This window comes from Apostichopus japonicus, chromosome 2, assembly GCF_037975245.1.
Source record: "Apostichopus japonicus isolate 1M-3 chromosome 2, ASM3797524v1, whole genome shotgun sequence".
NCBI lineage: Eukaryota > Metazoa > Echinodermata > Holothuroidea > Aspidochirotida > Stichopodidae > Apostichopus > Apostichopus japonicus.
In genome coordinates this window covers 11,447,027-11,470,905 of record NC_092562.1, presented here as the reverse complement: position 1 = coordinate 11,470,905, position 23,879 = coordinate 11,447,027, and the positions used below count along the sequence as shown (strand labels likewise).

The 23,879-nt window shown below is 38.3% G+C and overlaps 1 protein-coding gene across 6 annotated transcripts in view; it reads right to left on the bottom strand.

Moving 5' to 3' along the window:
* Positions 1-2,465: 2,465 nt before the first annotated feature.
* Positions 2,466-23,879, bottom strand: part of LOC139977965 (single-stranded DNA-binding protein 3-like) — a 95,536-nt gene continuing 74,122 nt past the window's right edge. For 2 of the 6 annotated variants that reach the window (XM_071987839.1, XM_071987814.1), the window contains 10 exons: positions 23,442-23,503; positions 21,169-21,236; positions 20,044-20,080; positions 18,693-18,728; positions 17,285-17,342; positions 14,070-14,123; positions 7,763-7,836; positions 6,343-6,424; positions 4,976-5,118; positions 2,466-4,119 (listed from right to left, as the gene is read on the bottom strand). In XM_071987839.1, the coding sequence (XP_071843940.1) occupies positions 4,006-4,119; positions 4,976-5,118; positions 6,343-6,424; positions 7,763-7,836; positions 14,070-14,123; positions 17,285-17,342; positions 18,693-18,728; positions 20,044-20,080; positions 21,169-21,236; positions 23,442-23,503 (728 nt within the window). In that variant the 3' untranslated portion in view covers positions 2,466-4,005. The remainder of the gene's footprint in view (positions 4,120-4,975; positions 5,119-6,342; positions 6,425-7,762; positions 7,837-14,069; positions 14,124-17,284; positions 17,343-18,692; positions 18,729-20,043; positions 20,081-21,168; positions 21,237-23,441; positions 23,504-23,879) is intronic. The other 4 variants (XM_071987849.1, XM_071987817.1, XM_071987815.1 and 1 more) reach the window with 4 other exon arrangements.

Sequence of the window (23,879 nt, the reverse complement as noted above, 5' to 3'; positions counted from 1 at the left end):
ATTATACGCACCATCCCTCACCAACAACCTCCGTGGCTACCCCCCCCCCCCCAACAAACCCCTTTTACGTTCCAATCATGAATACGTTTGTGAGATCTCACAATTGTCTGGATTGAATAGTAGTTACAAAGTTCCTCTTCCTCACGTTTGCATTTACAAACAATAAAAACAATAGAAGAAGACGTTAATTGACAGCTGCAAATATCACGTAAGAAACCCTGCCACCATCGCATCAAAACTTGCAGTACAAAATCATCTACCGAGATAGATCCATCTCCCAATTATCTAGTCAAAGCATCAATTCAACTCGCTTATTTAGACGATGATAGAAGACAATACTATTCCCTGACCCTAACGAGTTAAGTCGGTGATTAATGCATATATGGGTCGGTGATTAACAGACGAGCACCGTCATCATTGATCAACACTAAAATGTTCACATTTTCAGATTATTTTACTCTGTTACTATCACTAGGGATCGACATCATCCACATAAGGTACATGGTTTTGTCATTAACAATTTCCGGATGCTATCTCAGTGAAACTATACAGAGAGGTGAGGAATCTTTTAACCAATTCAAGGGCAAGGAGTTCAAAAGTAGCGATTCCATACTACCAAACACATTAACTCATAGAGAATGGTGGATGTTATTGAGAATCAACGACCAACCTTGCTTGTGATACGCTACAAAATCCCGATGATAGAAAAGGTGAAGCTTGTGAAGAAATAATAGCCGACTGCTCGTTCTTACTTTGGAAAAACTTAACGAAACACCTTCTTGATCAAACTGAGGGCCCTTTCGACAGTGGACGATGGAGTCCTGCTTAACGATATATTGGATTAGTTATGCAGTCACTTGCAAAGTGAATTCGTGAATTGCATATATGTCATGAAACCTCACACTAATTCCTTCTGTACAACCATCTCCATGAGTTGTCATTAAAGAATCTTATCCAGTTTTTTTCTTTTCCCCAAATCTATGAAACTTTTTTGAATTTGACAAGCTATCTGTAGTATACCACCACGTCCCAGTACAAGTTTTAACCACTGTAATCTGACATGTAACAAGCAATGGGCTACCCTTATACAGCTAGCTGGTGCAAATCAATCAAGCTTTTAGCATTGTATGTATGGCTCAGAGATTTGCCATTTCCTAACCTATTAAGCCCTTGCTTCTAAAGAGATATTTAAAAACTAATATATAATTGTTCCTGCCTCCTCCTCCTATTCTTCCCCAATTACCATTATGCACACATGTAATCTCAAGTTTTTAAACTGCTTTCTTTTAACATTGGTATGGCATTTTTTCCATCTATTTACTTTGATGTATTTCCCTAATCTTGCTTTACAAAATGGAGCATTCTGTGAACATTTTCTGTGGCTGTTTTGAGTACTCTACATAACTCGTTCTTAATATCAGCATAATCACCAATCATACAGCTTTCACCTTAATAGTAACCATCCATCATGTATGCTAAAAGCTTCTTTAGTCTGCTTGGGAGGGGGGGGGTGGCAGCTTTGGGTGGGGGATGGGGGCTGTCAAGCCACTTGAAAGTCTTTGACAATCAAACGGCTATTAAATTCAAATATTTATCTACATGAAACAATATTTTATGTATCTGCTCATAGGCCAACCCTGTCCATATGAACAGTGGCAATTCAGAAGCCCATGTGACATCTCCATGTTTTTTTGGACAAAGGTTGTAAGCTATTTGTCAGGGACCATATCATTTCTATCTATGTGAGCCTAAAAGACAATTGAAACTTAATAGAAGTGGAATGATGAGATAATAACTGGCTTGCAAAAATTAAAAATCACTGTTCCTTTGTAACATTGTTAGCTTTTAAGGATTCCCACCCCCTCCCCCCAACAACTTTCTTATTTTTAAGGTTTCAAATGTCAATGTTTGAAGAATGTTTTGTAATTAACACTGTTCAAATGTGCATTGATATCAAAGTAAACAGAAGAATACATTTGATATTAATCAAATAAAAAGAGAAACAAAAGTGAAACAAAAAAATAATAATTACAGTATCACGTCCATCTCAAATATTGACGGAATTGTCCAAAAAATGAATACTAAGTATGCACGCTAGGATGAATACCAAATTAGCAAAAAAAAAGGAAAATTGTGACTTTTAACTTATTATGAGAAAACAATTAACCCATCATGGCCCAGCAAAAGAGAGGAAAAGATAAAGTCAAACACAATATAGATGTGGCAAGGAAATAAATGTATGAGGTATTCATTCATAATTTTGACTCATTTGGAAACCTTGAAAATGAAAAGATTATTAACATTCAGGGAGTTTTAAAATTACCATTACCATCATGAGAAAAGTTGTGATTTCTTACTTTCTTTTTCTTTTCATTTCTATTGGCACAGAATACCACGTTCTTGATTTTCTGTGACGTATCTAGAATTACTGTGGCGTGTCAATACAACAGTTGTTACAAGAAAAAGAAAAGAAGAACAAAATGGACATTAAACCGTGGCCGTGCCTAATTTTTTCCTTGTTAGGCTTCGGAGTGCGGCGGTTTGTAAACACTCACTAAAATCTTATCTATCCGAATTTGATAAATATGTATTTCTCCTGTATAATTATCATTTTCGTGACGGCTCTATGCATTTGTAAAGAAAAGAACTGTTGTGAGAGACTTAACAGACGACTGCGAGTGTTTCCCAGTGATCTCCTCCCCATGGGAATGACAGGGGTTTCTCTGTATATACACTATCTTCTGGAAGTTAAACATTCCAATATATTCTCTTAGTCCAGGATACATCCAGATTACTTCAACTAGAGTACAGCCCCTACAAGGAACATGGACTGGGGGGGTGCTGCACCGAATTACCAAAATCAAGTCATTCTCTGGTTATTGTTTTGATTCGACATTACTACAGTACAGACAAACAAGGTCTCTATGTAACGTTTCAATCCTTCCTGTACCTCCATCGTGAGTACATACCCTCTCCTGCAAAAATCTTCTTTCACCCTGATGCTCACCCAACCCCGTCCCCCCTCCCCTCCCCCTGGCCCCGGCCTGCACCGCTATCTAATATTTTGCGCCGGAAGTAATTTACTGTCTATAACATAACTAATTACAAACACAGCTATTCCAAACCTGACATAATGTGTCATCATATAGTCCTTTAAATCTCACCCTTCTCTCCACTATCCATGACTTGGACAGAGAGAGGGGGGAGAGAGGGGGGCCCCCAAATTTCAGTCACTCTAGCAGAAATTAGCTAGTAATTGATTAAGATTTGTGGCCATTTTGCAGTACTGACCGTTCATGATATCAATGATATGTTGTATTTAAACCTTCCTCTCAAATTGCCATTTCAACTTCTAGTTCAAACTTAAGAGCCACCATCCTTGACACTATACCACCACCTGCCGTCCCCCTGACCTACAATTACTGTGTGACATCTGTCTGCACTAACTCCACAATTACTGCTTGCAAATACTGCCTGCAATCACTGTGTGACATCTGACTGAACCGTCTGCACTAAACTCCACAGGTTGAAGCCCACTGAGTGTAGTCCACATCATTCAATGACGTTGATACCGACCTCACGGTCACTCGCCGAGAATAATCTGTGTGCACACTGTACACCTTGGTGTACCCACCATCAAGACTACAGACTCACTTCGAGGCCGCAATTAGACGAGTCCCGTCGACCCGTGATCGGAATGAACGACACGGTCTCGATCGAGTTACAAATTCGCAGAGACTCAGTGAGCTACCACAGTGCATCAGCATCAACTTCTTCATCATCTCGTGTGTTGTTGTTGTTGTTTTGGTTTTTTACCTTTTTTTAATCACAGTCCCTTGAAGATTTGCTTCCACCACTTTTGCAGCTTGATAGGAGTCTGGTTTGATGTCAAAGGTTAACAATGGGTTGATGATGATGATGATAACAACAAGTTGTTTTTCTTGAGGCAGTGGCAGCAGCAGCGGTCACAGCAGCAGGCACTGACAGGTCAGGGAGACTGAGCTGTTATTGCATATAGAAGTCAGGGTGTGGCTCAGGGGTGTCCTTCTCAAACCTCTTAGCTTCCTCCTGCATGGTCTCTTTAATCTTCAAAATTGCCGCCGATTCGTTTTGATCTTGCTGCAATGGGGGAGGAAGAAGGAGAGGCGGCATTCACATGATGATGAGTGGAATAATTAGTTAGAGAAGAGAGAATATAAACCAGCCGTTAGCGGACTGGTTAACCCTCCCCAAGGAGCCTGACAGAGGAAAAAACTGATGCTTAGATTTCTAGCGGGATCTTCTTGCTCAAACTTGCTCTTTTCACGTCATCTATGGTATGACGAAAAGAGGTGTCTAGGCGACCAAATATTGAAGACTGCAAAATCAAGTGCATTAATTACTTGCTCATTAGAACCCTTCGTCTTGTGAACACAAAAATGTAAGGGTGTGTCTCATCTTGAGTAATACTCTCTTAGAGGTTTGGTTAAAACCGCCTGACCAAATTGCCAAAAGGCTGCTTAATCAAATGGGTTTCATTTGTACCAGATCCATTTCCCCATCACCCAAATTAACAACAATTTTTATGTTATACAGATGCTTTTTAATATTTCGTCCTTGCCGAACAAAAAGTCAGCTCTTGTATGTGCCCTAACCATTTTTGACAACAAATTCGTTCAGCTTAGAACTTCATAAGCAAATGAGGGCTAGAAATTGATATCTCGTTTTAGCCAAACATGAATAAAACAAATGTCTCAATGCCTTAATGTCTGTTAATACTGCACTGTAATACACCAACAATGCATCTTGTAGCCATGTCTTTGCTTTGTGGGAGTCACAGTGTTAATAATCACCTGTAGAGCATTCGCTCAAAGTAATGTTAAAATACCAATAACAGTTCAGAGATACTTCAGTACACAGTTCATACACACATATTACAAATGAACCAAATCAAAACCAAATTCATCTTACTGGTAATACACAGTTACACACTTACATTGTCTTGAAATGGCGGAAACAGTTGTCCTGTCATTTCTCCATTGTCATCCCTAGGGGTTCCTGGTCCCCCAGGCCCGGGACCAGGCCCGGGACCTGGTGGATTGCTAGCTGGTGAGCTCTTGGGGATCCCATCCAGGTCCCCTGTAAAAACAGAAAACCAAGCCAAACTTTGAAGAACACTTGCATGAAGTCACAACATGTGTAATATTAAACTTTATTGCCAATCAGTTGGATCAAGTTTGTAACAAATTTTTCAGTTTTAATTTTGAAAGAAATTGATTCTTCATATGCTGATATGTACACATCATATGCTGATGTGTATATATGATATGTACATATGATATGCTTATATGTACATATGATATGTACACATCAGCATATGATATGTACATATCATATGTACATATCATATGTACACAGAAGCATATCATTTGTACATACCATAAGTATAAGCATATCATATGTTCATATCATATGTACATATCATATGTACATATGATATGCTTATATGTACATGTGATATTTACACATCAGCATATGATATGTACATATAATATGTACTTATGTGCTTGAAATGTACACACACACATACACCAGAAGACCAAAAATACTTCACATAAACAACTTGACTTGAAAATGTTTAACAACTGGACATGTTGACACGTTTTTTCGATCTCTGGAAATTGGTTTATCTTGCTCGAGAATATTGTCTCCCATTCGTGCCAGAACGTTTTCAATACTTCCTTTTTTGGGTTTTTTTTTGTTAGGGAACATCTGCACATTTTATATAACTGTTAGCAGCGTTTGTAATATCCCTTTTGCAATAGTATAAAGAACATATACATTGAGGTTACAGAATATTCAGTATTAAAAGCTGTGAGGTGTGCTGTAAGTAGTGTGGCTGGTCTGTGTTTCGTTACATGAGTAGTCAATATATAGAGTTACAAATGTAGAGTAAAGACAAGGATCAGTGTTAGAGACGACACCCTGCTGGTTAGTAGTAACAACGGAGACAGACGATCAACACAGGAGGAGGAGGCCTGATTAGGGTGCAGGTCAATATAAGAGAAAACTGGGGCAGATTTTCAGCCGAAAAACTGACCGTATCATTACTTGAAATTTAAAAAAAAAACAGACCTCTGCAAGCAGAGCGGTATTTACCTGATACTATTATTCCTATTAAATGGAAGTCAAGGGTAAACATGAATAACAGCAAGGTGAAAGTTAAAATTCCCCCAGGGGGGGGGGTGAAGGCAAGATCCCCTACAGGGGGAGACTGGGGCAGACCAGCCGGTGTCGACCAGCGAGTACTACGCCGGTATCTTTTTGAGACAACAAGAACAGCACTTGATTTTTTGTCCTTACCATTCATGACTGGAGGCATGTCCTGCTGCCCCATGGATGGCATCGGACCACCATCAGGACCGGACCCCATTGGGAAGTTTTGCTGCAACAGGTAAAAGAGGGACGTCTTTGAGCAATCAGAGACCGAACAACAAGAGCTAGAAAAATAGTCACAACTTTACCATCCCTCAATGCTTACCCTTGCAACCTCGTACTTTTTTTTACTGAGTTTGAAATGAAACTAGCACTGTTTAATGTTATTATTATTATGACTTTTATGGATTTAAAAGAAGAAAAAATAATCATAATAATAATAAAAAATATATACAAAAAATATGTGTGAGTATGGTGAAAAAGGACTTTGATTGTATATGTATATATATACATATCAAATAACACCCCATAAAAAGGTGGATCAATATTGAATTAATATATCCCCATGTACCAAATAACTCACATACATATATAGAGTAATGATTAGTGATTTTTGACTTTATGACTGACAGCATTTCATTCTTTAGCACACCACACACACCTGTCATATTTCAACCAAAGTGTAATCTTAAACAGTTGATCATGTGGTTTTTCTCCCTATTTAACACAAGAAAAAAAAAAGGCTCTGTGGAAGTGCCCACCACTTAATATTTACATGTAACAGGGCTATGTCCGTGCAAGTTATCTGATGACTTTGATGGAATTTTAAGGAGAATTTGAGAAACTGATTTTTAGCTATGTTCCTTCCTCAAAACAGAATTTCAAAACTGTTCAATACTCTGAACACCATGAGGTTCAGTGTTGTCAGTTAATAATACTCCCAAGGGGGGAAGGGGGAGGGGGGAGGATGGAAGAAACATTAACTCCAGAACCATCATCAGGCCAATTTGTGCTACGATTTGTGATTAACATTAAGACCACATTATAATGTATCCAGGATAAAATCATCTGATGACCTTGTTAACAAACGGGTCTTTATCTTTACTCTGATGACAATGATGATGATGAAGATGATGACGATAATAAATAAGCAATGTCAGCAGTATAATTGGTTTGGTTTCCTTTTTAAAACGGTTAACATTTGTGTGTAAGCTGTAAGTTTAGTGACTGGAAAAAAAAATCACCTTCAAGATTCATGCAGGAAATAAATGGATGTACATGTTGTTATTATCGTTATTTATCTTTCTTTTCGTCTGAAGGGGGGAGGGAGGGGGAAGAGGGACAGGGGGAAAGGGGGAGGAGAAACCCTTGAAATCGGCCAAAATTCTCGCCATAGTCTATGAGTAACTGTCAATCAAAAGCCACAAACACGTTTACTGGGGGGAAAAAGACAGGAATAATCACAGCACTCTTTGAGGTGCCAAGGAAAGAGGTCAATAATCAATTTGGGTGTAGAGGTGAAAGGTGCAAATATGAGATGGGGGAGGGGGGAGGACGAGATACTTACCCCTGGGGGCAAACTGCCTCCACCTGGAACAGACTTCATCATGGAATACATACTATCACCAGAATTTGTGGAATCTGCAGAGAGATGAACAAACATGCACAACTGATGGATAATTGAATCATCAATGAATGAATGAAAGAACCAATGGGGAGAATTTTCTGAGTGTACCACACCAGCCAGTGATAGACTGGAGAAGAGCTGCTATGTGATCCCGAGGCTCCCGTACAATTGTGTATCATTATACACCAGCAAGTTATATTTAAGAAAAACCTAGTTTGAGTGAAATGCACTTTCATCATATATATGTCATATACTGTGAACTCAATAAAGCCAAGGGAAAGTGAAACTACTTTTTGATTTTTTTTTTTTGATTTGATTTGATTGATTTGATTTTCCACTGGATATATACATGTGGAGGGAAGTCCTCTAAGGGAAGTCCACTAAGGGAAGTCCACTTTTTGAAATAAAATCCTTTCACTCTTTCCATTTTAATAATAAGCCAGCCATTTGCTGTGAACTACACGACTGTTTTTGACTTCCATCCATAATCACTCGAGTAAAGACCGACGGCTAGTACAATATTGAACGCAAACGGTGTGTAGGAGTTTGTAGTACTAATAGAGACCGTGCAACTAACTGGCACTAGCCTTAATAATTGAAAGACAATACTTTGAGAAACAATGAAGCTGTGAATATCGCTTCTTCTCCAGGAGAGGAGCGCTTCCAGTGGGAGTTTTCTCATGAGACCTTCCAACAAAACCTGGCATTAATTGTTCTCTACGTAGACATGAAGACTCTAGCGGGGACATGATCATCGAGGACACAGCTATCAGAAATGCCTTTGCCTGTCTTCGGGATGCATCTACTGGTTCTTAAGCTCTGTGCAAACCTACAATCAATTCTACACAGTAAGATGTGGAAAAGACTGAAAACATGATTTATAGGGGTAAGGCAAATAATGTACAGTCAATGGAATACTGCAAGCCACAGTCATGTGATACAAAAGTAATTTACATATAGTTTGCGAAGGAACAGTTAATCCGTGGTATCATGTGGCTACGTCTTCACGCAATTAAGTCTGTTGTAAGTACTAATTAAGGTTATGTTGTATCTAAGCAATAAGTGAAAGGAAAAGAAACCATCTCCACTGAAATGCCAACATCTCATGCATTATGTAGGACCATAGGAAAACATGGTTCTCACACAGCAGTATCCAATTAACAATGTAGCTTTCACACGTTCAACCACATTTTGAAGTACTTGTAGACTTTTATGTACCTCAGTGATGTTTAAGAAATCTTACACCCGATTAGGCCCACAGGGAAACCTGGTTCTCATACAGCAGTACCCAATAAGCAATGTAGCCTTCACACGATCAACCACATTTTGAAGTGCTTGTAAACTTTATGTACCTCTGAGATGTTTAAGAAATCCTACACCGAGCCACTGTTTGACCCTTTTACTACTAAAGCAAATTGTACAGGAGTTCAGAGTTTTGAATCCTGAAAGTGGTTGGTTGAAACCAAAGGAGAGCTGAAATCAATGACCATGAGCCACTTTGAGCCAATTTGAGATAAACTTTAAAGAGGTAATTTATCTAGCTTCATTTTCCTTTTTAAAACCATACCCAACTCCTCAACAGATTCACTCAATTTACAGGGTATGTTCTGTAAGAGGTTCCTCTCTCTTGTTGTCTACAAAAGGTCACAATAAGTTGTCATTAGCCCTGGCGGTGATTAATGAAAGCAAAATTTCAGCCCAGATTTGCATGCAAAAACTTTGCTCGCAAGTTAGCCCCGCTTTTGAAGTATGGTACGCCTATATTAGACCCTCTTTTAGTTTACGTCGGTTTCGAAGAGTAACAGGCTTCAAACATCTCAAAACATCGTTTGTGACATGGAACAGGCTAACAAATGTCAACTCCTGTTGTTGAAGAGGATTTGATAAGCGAAGAAACCACACTGCAAATGCAACCAACTGCATTATGGACCGAGTTAGTATCTCCTTAACAAAATGAATCTTTGTAATCAACATCATTATGCTTTGTCCAATATCACAATGAAAAAATGCGAGCGGTACAACCAACTCCAATTCAGTTTTCTTAAGCTTTAGATCAAACATACTCCGCTGGCAGCCTCCGCTCTGAGGACGAACAAATTACTGGGGAAGATATCCGTTTCTATTTGCTTTGCATCCTGGTGATTGCAGTTATCCGAATGCAAAGAAAAACAAAACAAAATGTTGATACTTGATTGCCAGAGCTTTTTTCTCCAGAGATACTATGAAAGTAACTGATAGGGTAAATGAAAAGCATGATGTATAATCAGCCTACACTATATAAAGTGAGTATCAATCAGTGTGTTAGTAAAGCATATATCACATTAGTTGTCAAGTTTGGTTTAGGTATAAATATTCATGAATCATAAATAAATGAATAAATATTCATAAGTAATATTCTTGAGGTGAGCATACAGCATGCTAATCAATGCATCATTCCAAAGTCCCATTGATCTCACAGGATTACTGGGAAAAGAAGATTTTAACCCTGTCTAAGTGATCTGCCTCTAGCAAAGTGACAAGTAACAATAGCAAGTCGCAATAAAAATTAAAATCAGGTACTTTTAAAAATACAATTGCAAAGGAGTCAGCTAATGAGAAAAATGCCTTCCAGGACAACAAACGACCCCCGGAAAAAAAAAAATTTAAAAAGGGGGAAAACCATAAACAATCAGTTTTATATTTTGACGACTTGTCGAGGATGTGATTTTTGCAACTATTCTTGGTCAAACTACTTTGCTATTTCATGAAGTAATTTGTTTTAACGTAGGCCTCTGAAAAGTTGTGGGTTTGTTTAGTTTTCTGTCAGATGGTGATAACTTGACTTGGTTGTGCAGGGCAATTTGTAAAATCAATGGGGGTCTAATTACAAGTAAAACAAGAGAACATGTTTAGAAACAGAACAAGGATTTGTTCCTTCTTTTAACTCATTGCTGATCTCCTAAGTTATTTCATACTCTTTATCCACCGCTTGAGGGCCAGAAAACTGAACACCCTATGCTGTGGATTAATTTCCGGCCATGAAAAAACCAGACTTTAGGCCAATTTTGATATATTGTAGACAATTCAGGAACATTGCTATCAGTCCATGGGATCTATTTCTATTCCTGTTTTTAACTTTTGAGAGATGACTCTTTAAAAAATCTGAGGTTCTTCAATGAAAGTGGCTGAACTACTTAGACTAATACACTGACCAATTGGTCAGTTCCTCAGATGAAGACCAGAACTCAATAGGAGAACATAAACACTGACCAGTCCATATCATCAATATAGCTAGGAGCCTTCCAGAGACATAGCATATTTTAAACTGATTTATCTTGATAAACAGAAATATAAAATGGAGATGGACACACTTATAGCACTCAATTTGTTTCCCCCTCTTGCTTGGATAATGACAAATACAAGACTATACCAATCTGCCTAAAGTCACACTTTTATGAAGTTACATTGTATAAATGTTATGTTTTTTTTTTTACTGTGCACCTTGCTCCTACAGCGCTTCTGAGCAATTCCAACTGGATAAAAGCGCTATGCAAATTCACATTTTTATTATAATTGTTATCATTATTATTATTTAACAGAATTCCCCTCCCCTCTCTTACTGCTACTACTTCATCCAGTCATGTGACTTCATCTAGATATTAATAACAACTTCCCAGACTGGTCACTCTCAACCCCGTCAGGAACGTAGAATATTCACCAGAAATTCCACCAGGTATTTAGCATACCTCGCAGAAAAAAGGTTTCATTACTAAAACACCTTTTTTATTCCATAAGCGGGAACAGAAGGTAACTACTGGCCTGATTATATTCTCAACTGAATGTTTCAGTTCTGATTTTGATGGGTTTCCCTGAACTTGGAACTGACTGTCCAATATCAATTGCTTAATTTTCATATATAATACACAAATAATGAAAGAGAAACAGATCAGATTTTCATCCCAATGGCAGAGAAATTCTTTGGAAACCGACTCCAGAGGTTAGGAAAAACCAAACAGGTTACAGTTGAAGAATCATGGGCCCCTCAGTGACTATTAAACTGCTACTTTTCAGATGGTATGGCAACACCTATCTTTGTCATTTGACATTCAATGGGGGGGGGGGGGAGGGAAAAAGAGGGAAGCAAAAACAGAGATTTGACTAATTGGGAGTCAAAAAGAGTGGCTATGACATTAAGTTAGAGCTTGAGATACACATCTAGAGCAGGTCGGTCCCCAATGAAATTTAAGAACCTGCGTGTAATTTCACTAGAACCGACTTTTCCCCGATACAACGTTGGGTGTTTGGAAATCAAGACGGAAATCACTTTATAAGAAAATTATTAACTTTGACTAGAATTGACATAGAACACACAAAAAATACCATCACCAACTGTTTAAAATTGAAACCATTAGAACCACTGAAACCATCGAAACCGAGGCTTATGAGATGCAAAACAAACGGAGGATGCTTGAAGAGATCAGATGCAAGCAAAAAATTGGATGTGTTAGAGAAAGGCTGTCAAGTGTAGTGAGAGAGCATAATAAAGCGATGTAGACAGCATAGCACGGTTAGGCTAGTGGTCAATTTCATTGAGACACCACCTTTAAAGTTGATTTACATGACAGAATAGGTCTTAAGGCAAGTAATATACTATGGCAGTGAACCATCAACTTCTCTGATCTTCACCACAACTATGTCAGCAGTGCATGCAGAAAAACTGGTGTTAAAGGGATCTGTTGCACCGAGTGGCCAGATGCACATGCAATATGTTCCTGGTTTCAAAGGGTGCATTTTTATAATATGCTATAAAGAATAACTGGTGGTGCTGGGGGTGGGCACACTTATATGATGCCCTTCTGTAGTGATTAGGAATCGTGGTGGAGGCATGCAAATGAAAACAAAAGTTTAGTGATTGTTTTGAATGACCTACAATGGCTGCATAAAGCATTGAAATAGGAAGGGTGCTTTGCACATTTCTTTTAGACAGGTTGCATACTGAGTTGCAAGGTTGCTCTTTCTAATCATGAAAAAATATGTTAACATCCAACAAGTTCCACTCCCACCCCCCACCCCAGTCCTTTTGCTCTCTGTTCTCATCGTAATCTGTTTGTTCAATTTTGAACACTAAGCTTTGTTTGGGATTTACTCAAAACCAGTTTCCTTAACATCCACAAAATTCTACATTTTCACATATAAATTACTTTTACTCCTTGCTTTTTGCCTTCACTATTTATAAAATAAAATCACAAAGCTTCTATTGTTCTGTGTGCCGTTCTTGTTCGGCCACATTCCTGATAATGAATCTAACAATTGAACAATAACCACTGCAATCTGAGTTTAAAGGCACTGTGTCAAAGGTAGAATGCAGGTGGGATGGGGGGTTCATCCTCCTACAGTAAGCTATGTAGGATGGAACCTCTTTGTGTGCTGTGCAGTTTCACACAACAGACATTGCTGGTCTGCCCAGATAAGTCTCTATTGTTTGAAATCCATTCAGCCTTGCTGCAGGGAAGTTTGCAGCCCCTGCAGCTTTTCTTTTGGTCACAGTGCCTTAATTTAAGGGAACAATCTACAATAAGAGTGATAAGCTATGTTTAGTTAAGGAGTTGCAGAGGTAGGGGTATAAATAAATATGTATATATAGTAAGCATAGCAGTTTAGATGGTCAGTAGCATTGTGGCTTTCTTCTTGTCTTTAATTTACAATCTCTTAAGATCAACTAAATCTCAATAGGTCTTGTGAGAAAGACTTTCCCTTCCATCCATTCAGATGGAATCCTAACACTTTCGGGGATAACTTGATGGCGCTACGGTAAATTTGAAAACACTGCAGCTTCTTGTTAAAGCAATGAATAAGGAACAGAGTAATAATATGAACGTTTTTCACCAATACGGTGAGGTTTTCAGGAGATGCATTTTATAACACTTTTCAGACAATTTTTTTCTTTAGGCCTCTCTCTGATCATCAAGATGGTGTTGAGAAAACAGATTTCTTTGGCTACCCTCCACATATTAGCTGTGCAAATGATGCATTGAATTTTCATGTGATTCTTTTGATAACTGTACTTGACCCCCCCCCCGGGTCAGGAAAGCGTTACATTTTCCACTGGCTTGTGACAGATTAAAAGAATAAGCTTTGGAATAGGGGGAAAAAGAGGAAGAGTAAAGATAATATGTAAAGAAGGAGGCATTAATAGGGCAAAAAGACTCCCATGGTGCAGCAAATAGAATTAGTCCTGTTAGTCAGAAATAAAAAATTATTTCATCACCTCTTCTTGCTGAGGGTGGTCTTGGTTCTGCAGGCCCTGGTGGTCCAGGGGTGCCTGTGTAGAAATATATTGGCCGTGATTCCGACTGAGACTGCAAATATTTCAAGGTTTGCAGAGAAACTGCAGAACTAGATTCCTGTTTTCAGACTTATCGGTGTGACAAGAAATAGCGAGGCAACTAAACCCCGACAGTACAGAGCAAGTGTTAAAGTTATGTACTTTGTGACGACCGAGTGTTGCGTATTGTGGAAAGGAATAAAGTTTGAGGCAAGTGACGTAGTGACTGAATTTTCAAACCCCCTTTGAAGCAGGACAATATGGTAACAGGCCTATACGTTCACAATCCTTGCCACTTGCTAAAACATTCACCAAACATGCTTAGAACATCTACTGGCTAACATGAAATTCCCTCTGGCATTTTCCTGAAGGTCAATGCACATTCAGTTGATACTGCACAGGCTTTTGAGAACAGCCCTAATGATATTAATATACAAGAGCCTATGCAGGGACAGGCAAATCATGTTGATTCTTGGACTGATAATTGTTATACCATGTATTCTTAATTTCTACTGGCATAAAATTGGCAGTACTCTTTTTCTACTAGCAAACCAGCAAAATCCACTGGCATTAAGCCAGTAACAAGCCCCCCCCCCCCTCCCAACCATTGGTTTTTTTTCAATGCCTGTGGTAAGCACATATGACTTTACCAAACAGAGGTACAAGCTCTTGAAGACTGGCCCTCCTCTCACTTGTCCTGAGACATGTAGGGGAACCTGTGTTGGTCCTTCGAAAGACAGAAAACTTCAAGCTTCATAATAAGCCCCCCTATTCAGGTATAAATTTATGCATGTACTGGTTCAATTGGTGAGGGAATTGACCTTGCTTGATCTCACATTACACACGTATGTACTGATCATGAAAGCAGAAATCTTCACACTGCTTGGGACATTTTCCTTCAGTGGGGAGGCTAGGCTATGACATTTCCTGAGGGGAGGAGCGTACTCCTGTGGGACACTCATTGAAGAAGCGTCACGTACATGTGTTAAGAGTGAATTTTGTAATCGATCTAAAGTAAATTATGTGTAATTCATTCTCTTCATTCCATTAAGCATCTAGGATGTCTGATTAAACAACAATCACTTGTGCATCTCCTATGTTTTCGATTGTAACACCGAGATCAAATATTTGAAAATGCGCTACGTAGGGTCTACGCAGAAATCTTCTTGGCCTAATTTTCATGGGGATAGAAGTCATAGAACATTAAGCTACACTAGAGGCCATGAGTCTATAACATGTACTCCTAACATGGCTACCCTGTAATGTAGCAATTACCTCTAAAATACTGGAATCTGAACATAATAAATGTATTACATGTGTATGCTACTGATTTTACATGCACCTCCATCATGTTACCGACGGTGATACTGTCAGCAAGAATGTTAGTTTTCATGACTGTAACAGTGATTGCATACTGCATAACATACTGCATAACATACTGCATAACATAATGCATAACATAACATACTGCAATACTGCATCACAGCCTGTTCACAAGTTCAAGTTATCTGCAACTGAATAAAAGTTTCTACTACAAGTTTCTTAAGGATATTTTTTTTTTGGGGGGGTGGGGGGGCACTCTCTTGGTTATAACAATATGCAAGCCCTATGATCAATTCCTATGTTTGGCTGAAATACTTTAGAGATGCATTTTGAGGAAACACAATGGCAGCTTTCCGCCCTGGTAACATTAGGATTCACACCTCCAACCAGAAACAATACCTATGATGCTTTCCCAAAGTGACAGTGATGACAAGAGCAACCTTGTTATCTATCAGCTTGTGAACATTTGTCATAACTTGAAAATCACTCTAATTCCTCATTTCTTAGTGGCTTTCTCATACCATGGGTTCTTTGTATGTTGGTATGGCCTTGTTTCATACTATAACAAGTACTTGGAATCAGGCTTATTGGGACACAAGCTCACCAGAGTTTGGCAACTGGGCGACAAGTGAAATTGGTCAGACTAATTCATATGACGTCAACAGTTACCTGTCCAATAATACTGAAATCACAACACCATACTTCCCTATTTTAGCATGCTAAACATTGCTAGAAGTTTTCAAACCATTTTTATCCCCACTCAACTGTTTTCAACACTGAAGGTTGCTGATTAGCCAACAATAAGTCTCGGTAAAAGATAATGCTCTGAGGGTGGTGACAGTATTCTACTTCTTGGAGCTTTTGACTTTCTAGCCTATCTGGGAAACTGACTTCCTTTAAAAACTGTCTCTTCGGACACATAGCAAACTGGTTGATCATGGTGACATCCCATGTTAGTTTATCATGGCATATGACTCCCACATAAGTACCTCTTGACCTATCCCACACTAGCTAAATACCATATATTGCTCGCTACTTGACCATGGTGCATATATCTCAAGCTAGTCCATCATGGTATCCCCCTCCCCACTCTCCCCACGTCAGTTCCACATGATATAAATCCCACACTAACTGATCACGACACATCCCACCTTGACTGTCCCAACAACATTATTATTTATCGTTCATCCCCTTTTACAAATATGAGGTTAAGTCCCAGCCCACAAAACTGAGTAAATTGTAGGACTGTCAAAGAAGCTTTTGTTATATACTGGTCTGTGCAACGTATCTAGTCTGCAAATGACAGTGAATCATCTTAGTCACCAAAGTCATATTTACTGGCCTCAGATACAATGCATACTCCTCAACAGTAAATGCCATATTTATATATAGCTGGTTACTGGCTACCTCTGCAGGGTTCAAGGCTCTTATTTCTACCTGGGCTACCATTTACAAACTACTACTACCACTGAAACATTCTGTTACGGTTTTAACAAAATGTCAACATCAAATCAAGATTTATTCTGTTCAAACTATTTCTTTGTTAAGGATAATCAACAATCTAATCTTTAAATATGTTCATAAAGGATACATCTGCTACAAAAGAACAAACGAAACAAACATTTGTGAATGTTTAAGAGGTCCTCAGAGGGCAGCACAGTATGACTAACACCGTGTTAGTGTCACTGTGTATGTGAAGATGTTAAGTACCTTTCTGTTTGTCAGATATCATGTATGGCAACTTACTGTTCTACATCTGAACCTATGTAAGTGGAATACAACCTCTCTTTTAAAGTGACTAAGCAAGAAAGCGAGCAATCCTGGTCACAGCTTACCTTGAGGACTAGGCAGGATGGGTGTACCAGGTGGACCACCGCCTCCTCCTGGTGGACCCTGAGTAAGAGAATGAGATCAAACAGTAGTCAGAAACTTGGAAAAGTGATTAATACAATGAAATGAGGCATTGCATAAATAAACATTAGACAAATAGATTTTGTAACAACTGATTTCAAAGTTCAAAAGTTATTCAAATTAATTTGTAAGTATGTCTAAAGAAGTACTGTACTGTACATCCATGAAATGACCAGCCGAAACAGATATTTACAGGTTGTATCTAGAGGTAATGAAACAATCTTTAGAAAAATTTGTCGTCTTCACACAATAAACAACCATTGTTTTTACACCATACCTGCATGGCCAATGTCCAGCCATTGAGCCCTTCATTTGAACCCCCACACCCCTCACAATCTATAGTATTGTTAGAGCAGTTGTTTGCGTTTTAGCCATCGTTCTCAACAAATCTACTGTATCAGTACTCCTCAAAATAAGATGGGGAGTAATTATGCCAAAGACATCCCCCTTCCCGTTGCCCGAGATTCTTTCATCAAATGTAAAGTTATGCATGATTCTATTCAACTCTGAGAATTTTTCTGGCCCAGAGGACAAGAACATGATATGACAGAGTTATATCTTTCCTACACACACTTTTTGCCCCTAGTAAAAACAAACTTTGTTCATACTCTCAAAGACGATTTCTCTGCATGTCAAATCATATTCAACATTCCCAGTCCTGCAAATGGTGTATCTATATTATCCATTAATTTTTGTACAACTTTAAGACCATAACTACGCAACCTAATAAAATCCTTAAACTACATCAGGATTTACGCAGTCGTGTCTTAGAGTCACGTCAGCGTTCAAATTTTTTTTTTTTTTTTAAAGAATTTGCTAACCAGGACTTCTAAAGTCCCCTCCTTCTTGACAACAGCTCTTCGAATGTGTTTTTTGGTCAATTATCTCCATTTCCATTATATCAATTAAACAGTGATTTTTCTAATGGGATGTTGTCTCAATAACATTGTCATGTTGTCGACACTTAGTACGTTACAGCAATAACAGAGTGGGTGAGATCTGAAGACCATGTAACTATGGCTAATTGAGGGTGGGGGAAAAAGGAAAAAAATTATGGTTTATATTTCAAACTATGTGACTACTCCAGACACACAAATAGTGTTCATGCAAATGATGTTAGGGCCAGGCAAAAGCACTGCGTTATTTTTAAGAGTTAGTGCAAAGAAGATATTCCTGCAGTGGGACGACACAGAGCGGTTAACGTGGGTCTCTAACGGTCGTTCTAATTATCTCGTCAGTTATTAAGCCAGACATTCCCGTCAATCTGTATAGGTGGCAGTGAAATATGAAAAGCAATACTCAAAAGAATAAAGAAGTTAGTCGAGGACTTACACCATAGCTACCCGGTGATGCTTGTGAATAATTTATCTGCAAGGTAAATGAAGATACAGAGGTAGGGGGGTGGTGAGTGCAGCAGTTGGAGGTAAGGGTAGGAGGGATTTCAAAGCAAGACAATGGTGTGCATTTGCATATATCTATATATATATATATACATACATTCCTTAGATTTAAATGAACTGGAACTCACACATATATGTATCAACGATGGTCTGCAAAATTCATCAGACTTTTAAGCTTCTTAAGTATAGATTAGTGAGTTCTAGGTTAGGAACTCACCCCTATCAATTTGAGAATCTTGTTATAAAACACTTATTACATCTATGCTTCTCTTTACTATTAATATTCAGAGAAATAAAAGACAAATGAATTTTTCTTCCTTTTCTTTTTGTTTCGTTCTTTCTTGCTCCTGGGTTCACCACTTATCATCTCGTTTACTTGCAGGAGAATGTACAAAGGTCTAGCAATCTACCACTTTTTGTTTCAAAAGATACATAGCAGCAAGTTTGAAGAGGTCGGACAGTCTGACCCCTGTTCAGTTTGTGATCCAAGCCTCTTAATTCATGATAATGTGGAGGTCACTACAACAGCTGAACCATGCCGTCACAATGCCTCTCACCTTTCGAGAGTATGCCTTCACAATGCCTCTCACACATTTCGAGAGTATGCCTTCACAATGCCTCTCACATATTTCGAGAGTATGCCTTCACAATGCCTCTCACACATTTCGAGAGTATGCCTTCAAGATGCCTTCAACCTAACAATCGCATCCTGTTGTCTGAATGCAACCACAGTTGTGGTCTTGTCAGTTCAATTAAATCCATTTAATGTATTTATAGTGAGATATAAAAGCCCACTCTTACACCATTCAACAATCACATGGGGGGGATCAAAGATTTCAAACATTGTGATCTGTTAATAATGCCCTCAAAGCCATTCCTCATACTGGAGTGGGTAGATTGGTAAACTCCTTGCCTCGTCTTCAAATTATGTCAGAGATGAACTAATCATCCAACAAAAAGGATATTGTTTTGCATTATGAGGAGATCACATGTAGAGAAACTGCTGGAGGTGCGAACACGACGACGGGGTGTCTATTCGGTTGACATATATCCTCGTTGGTATTAGTCTCTTCATGCATTTAGTGTATTAGTAGTAGATTATACATCCACACAATACTCTTGTCTCTAATATGCGGGAATTTAGGGACGAACATTATCAGCCAGAAAAAAGAGAGAAAAAAATGTTCTGAGAGATATCAAGAAGCAGGAGCAGTGAAGATTACAATGCACTCCCCTCCAGGGAGAGGTTTTTAATTGCTTAAACTGTTTCCATGTATACTTACTGTTGACGTGTTCGGTTGCCATGGACGATTACCGGGTCTATAAGAAGATATTAAAGAACCAGCAAAGAATAAAACAGATTAAGACCTGACACTTGAATGAAATGTGGACGTATTAAACAACAAACGACTGTACGATTATTTAGTCGGTTTCCTTTCAGAACTAAAAATTATATCTGTGCCATGGTCACAACACACCTTGCGTGGAAGTGACTCCTGTTAAGCAAAAGCTCTAAACTGCTCTTAGCTAAGGTTTTACGATGCTTTTAAAATCTAGTGTGTGGGTTGGGTCTTCAGTTCTGCTAATAAGATTTCAAACTTAAGATACAAGTGGCCCAACACCTTTACCTGCTAACACAGAGTAGTTACTTGTCACCCTACAGATTTTCCCTTTCTATTCACAAAGTATTTGAACAAATATTGGAATGCACACCCTTAAAATTAAGTCCCCCTCATTCCTTCCAAGTTGTTTAAGCGCTCTTGTCAGGAAATGTTTCAAGTCAAATACTTGTGATTCATCAACATATTAAAGACCCCCCCCCATAAAATAAATTGAAAATATCTGAAAACTCTTTTGCTGACTTGATGGTCAGATAGAACCAGTTAACTCTCAAAAATAAGTGCAGTTTTTTGCCATTCACATATTTTGGAGAAAGAGCCTTCCACTGATATGTTTGTTATTCAAAATTGGCATTAAATCACAGCTATTATTTAAGCACTTAAAGACTTTATATATATTGCATTTTGCATAAAACCATAAAACCATTAATGAAATTTTGATGAATTAAACATCAGTAATTTGTAGCCTAACCCTTCCTTTACACTTTTTCATCCGTGTTTTACCTGAAGAAAGAAGGAGAATTTTATACCCATTTATTATTCCTTTTCTCTCAAGTAGTCTCTGACATAGTCTCAGCATAACCAGAGTTTAAGTGACTACAGAGACATTTACAGAAGGCGCATCCTTCACCATCCAAAAAACATTAACACTACCAACAAGCGCATTGAAATCCTTTAGCCTCTGATCACACATCTTTTAACACTGTCGCAACGGAGGCTAGAGAGAATTCGAGCGTCTCGATTCGTTTGACACCGTACAGAAGAAGAAGCGTATGAAACGGCACTCACAAAGACAACGGTAATCCTCCAGGCATTGAGTTATTTGGTGGGGGCCCTCTAATTCCTGGTGGGTAATTCTGAAACGGCAGAAATGAGGACAACATTTAATACTCAGACAGTGCACATGTTTAAAATGATAAAATGGCGCTTCGGCCCCTTTACGGTATTAATGCTTTCAAAAGAAATCAAAATTGGGACAACTGCTGGGGTCTATGCAGCAGGTGTCAGACTTGTTTGACTATTTAGCAACAAGTTGGATGATACTCTCAGCATTCTCGATACTTTCCTTATAGATACGACTAACAGTTTAAACCCTTTGATTCCTTCATGATGATATACTGCTCTATCCTCTTTTCTCAAATACTCCCTCCCTACTCCATTCTTCCCTTTTTAAGGGCTGCTATTAAAACAAAACACAAAAAAAAAACCTACAAACAGCAGCTACTTATTAAAAGAAGGAAACAAAAAAAACATCATAAATAACAGTTGACAAAAGCTACCAATTTCATTTACATCACAAACGTAATAACGACAGGATGAATAAGTTTGGCTGAATTGCAAGTTTTTTTGAATATCTTCAAAAGGTTTGCCGTATTTTAATATGACCGGCAGTCGGGTGTTGAAAAGAAAATGGAGACTGCTTTTCAGAAGAGATCCCATTCACGTCACGTGCCAGGAAATAAATTTTTTACAAATGTGACATAAGCTTCTCAGGTACTATTGTATTATGCAGGAATGGCTAATTGGAACACGAATGTTTGCAACAGCTTTAACTATGTCATACAAGTCACTAGCATCCTTTCGCTCGTACCCGCCAAAAACACTCGAGCGAAAGGAAACATATCTCCCTAAAGGGAGACAGAGTGAATACAAAGACTCCTTGTAACTCAAACTAAAAGGTTAACTTTGTTTTTAAAAAATCAACTTGTAACATGTGTCACCTCATTGACTTGTGACCGTGACAGTCGTTTTTCGGTCCTCTTACCCCGAGTCGCAGAGATGCCACCACCTCCCCTCCATCACACTTTTGGAGGAAGAAATATATTCCGTCACACGAACAGAGACTGGCTCTGATGTGCTGCTGGAAACTTTTTTACTGTAACTTTATCGCACGGCACTCTTTGCACAAATACATTTGCTGATTGATTCATTATCACGTCCTCTCGGAGTGAAGTTTGCTACCGTTGTCTCAATTTAACTGCTCGCATCTTATCTGGGATAACTGTAACAGGATACCTTTGGGGGGACTTTCCAATATCATAATATTGAGAGCTTTTTGCTAGTAATAACTGTGACTTTTTCGGGACGAAAATCAATAGCTGCAAAAGACAGTTCGGAGCGAGTGAGAATATTTATGCGGCTAAATTTTACCACAAAAAAAAAGAAGCAATTTCGATAACGATGCAGCCGTAGAAAGGCATTTTCAGGAGACCCTAAAATTATAGACCTAACCACTACGAGGAGATAGAACATTAAGCATGTGAATAGTCCATGACAAATATGTCACATGTATGAGATGAAATGGGGAAGGAAAAAAGATAAATGAAAGAGGAACTCGCAGAGACAAACATCAATGTTTCGATATGCAGATCGCAACGGCAGAGATGTTTATCCGTCTAGATATATGCCGTGAGGTAGAGATATTCAGATACGAAATATCAGTAGTCCTACCCACTGAAGAGTTTGGTGACAGTCATTTCTAATTATTTGCTAGAAATCTATAAAGGAGGCGATGGTCATTTCAAGCGGGGAAAAATCCCCCCACAGGTACACCATATATCCTCACACACGTGCTGACTGTTATCTAAACTTCTCGACTACTGAAGTCGAGAGATATACCGGTTACGACCAAAATTCTGCTATAGGTTGCTGTATCTTACAATACAAAAAGGAAAATGCCGCTCATCATACAAATTCATAAAAACTTGTCTGTTCCAGAAACCAACCTGGACTTGATTTGTCAGCAAAATTGTCAAACATTGTTGCATCTATTTCATTAACGTTTCAAATGGATTTAGACAAACGGATTTGGTTCACAAAGTTCTGTCCTGTCATTTCTTTGGTTTAAGATAGGTCACCCAAAGCTATGGGTGCTCTTGTTCCATTCAGTTTCTTCTTCTTCTTCTTTTTTGAAAAATATTTTTCTACAAATATCCTTCCCAACAAAGAAAGACGGCAATGTCAAGATCAATCTAGAAATCTTACCCACATCATTTTCAAATGTGTTTATAACCAGTGATTTTGTAGATAAATTTGCTTCATCTTTCATCATTTTTGTTTACCTGTGTGAGCATTCTAGGGTGATTCATTCTTGGTCCTATTGGGCCACTCATACTAGGATGACCTGGAAGAAGACAAAGAAGGAAAAAATAAAGTAAATAAATAAAACATATCAAATTTTACACATTGTACACAATTGTACACAAGTGTACAATGTTAACCATTGTACACAATTGGCGATAAAACAAATAAATGAATTAATTTTTTTTTTTTTTTAAATGAATTTAAAAACATTTCTATAAAGGAGACTACTCATTTACAACAAGTAAATTGGAAGATTCTCTTCAAAGCACAAGTTTGGCAAATGGCGATATAGTTATGTAAATCATCCTCAACGGAAACCAGAAAGCAGTGAGCTTTTGTGATTCCTTGAAAATACAATTTGCTCAAAATTCAAAATACTGTAATTATTCTACTAATGTAGAACAAGTGAGTAAAAT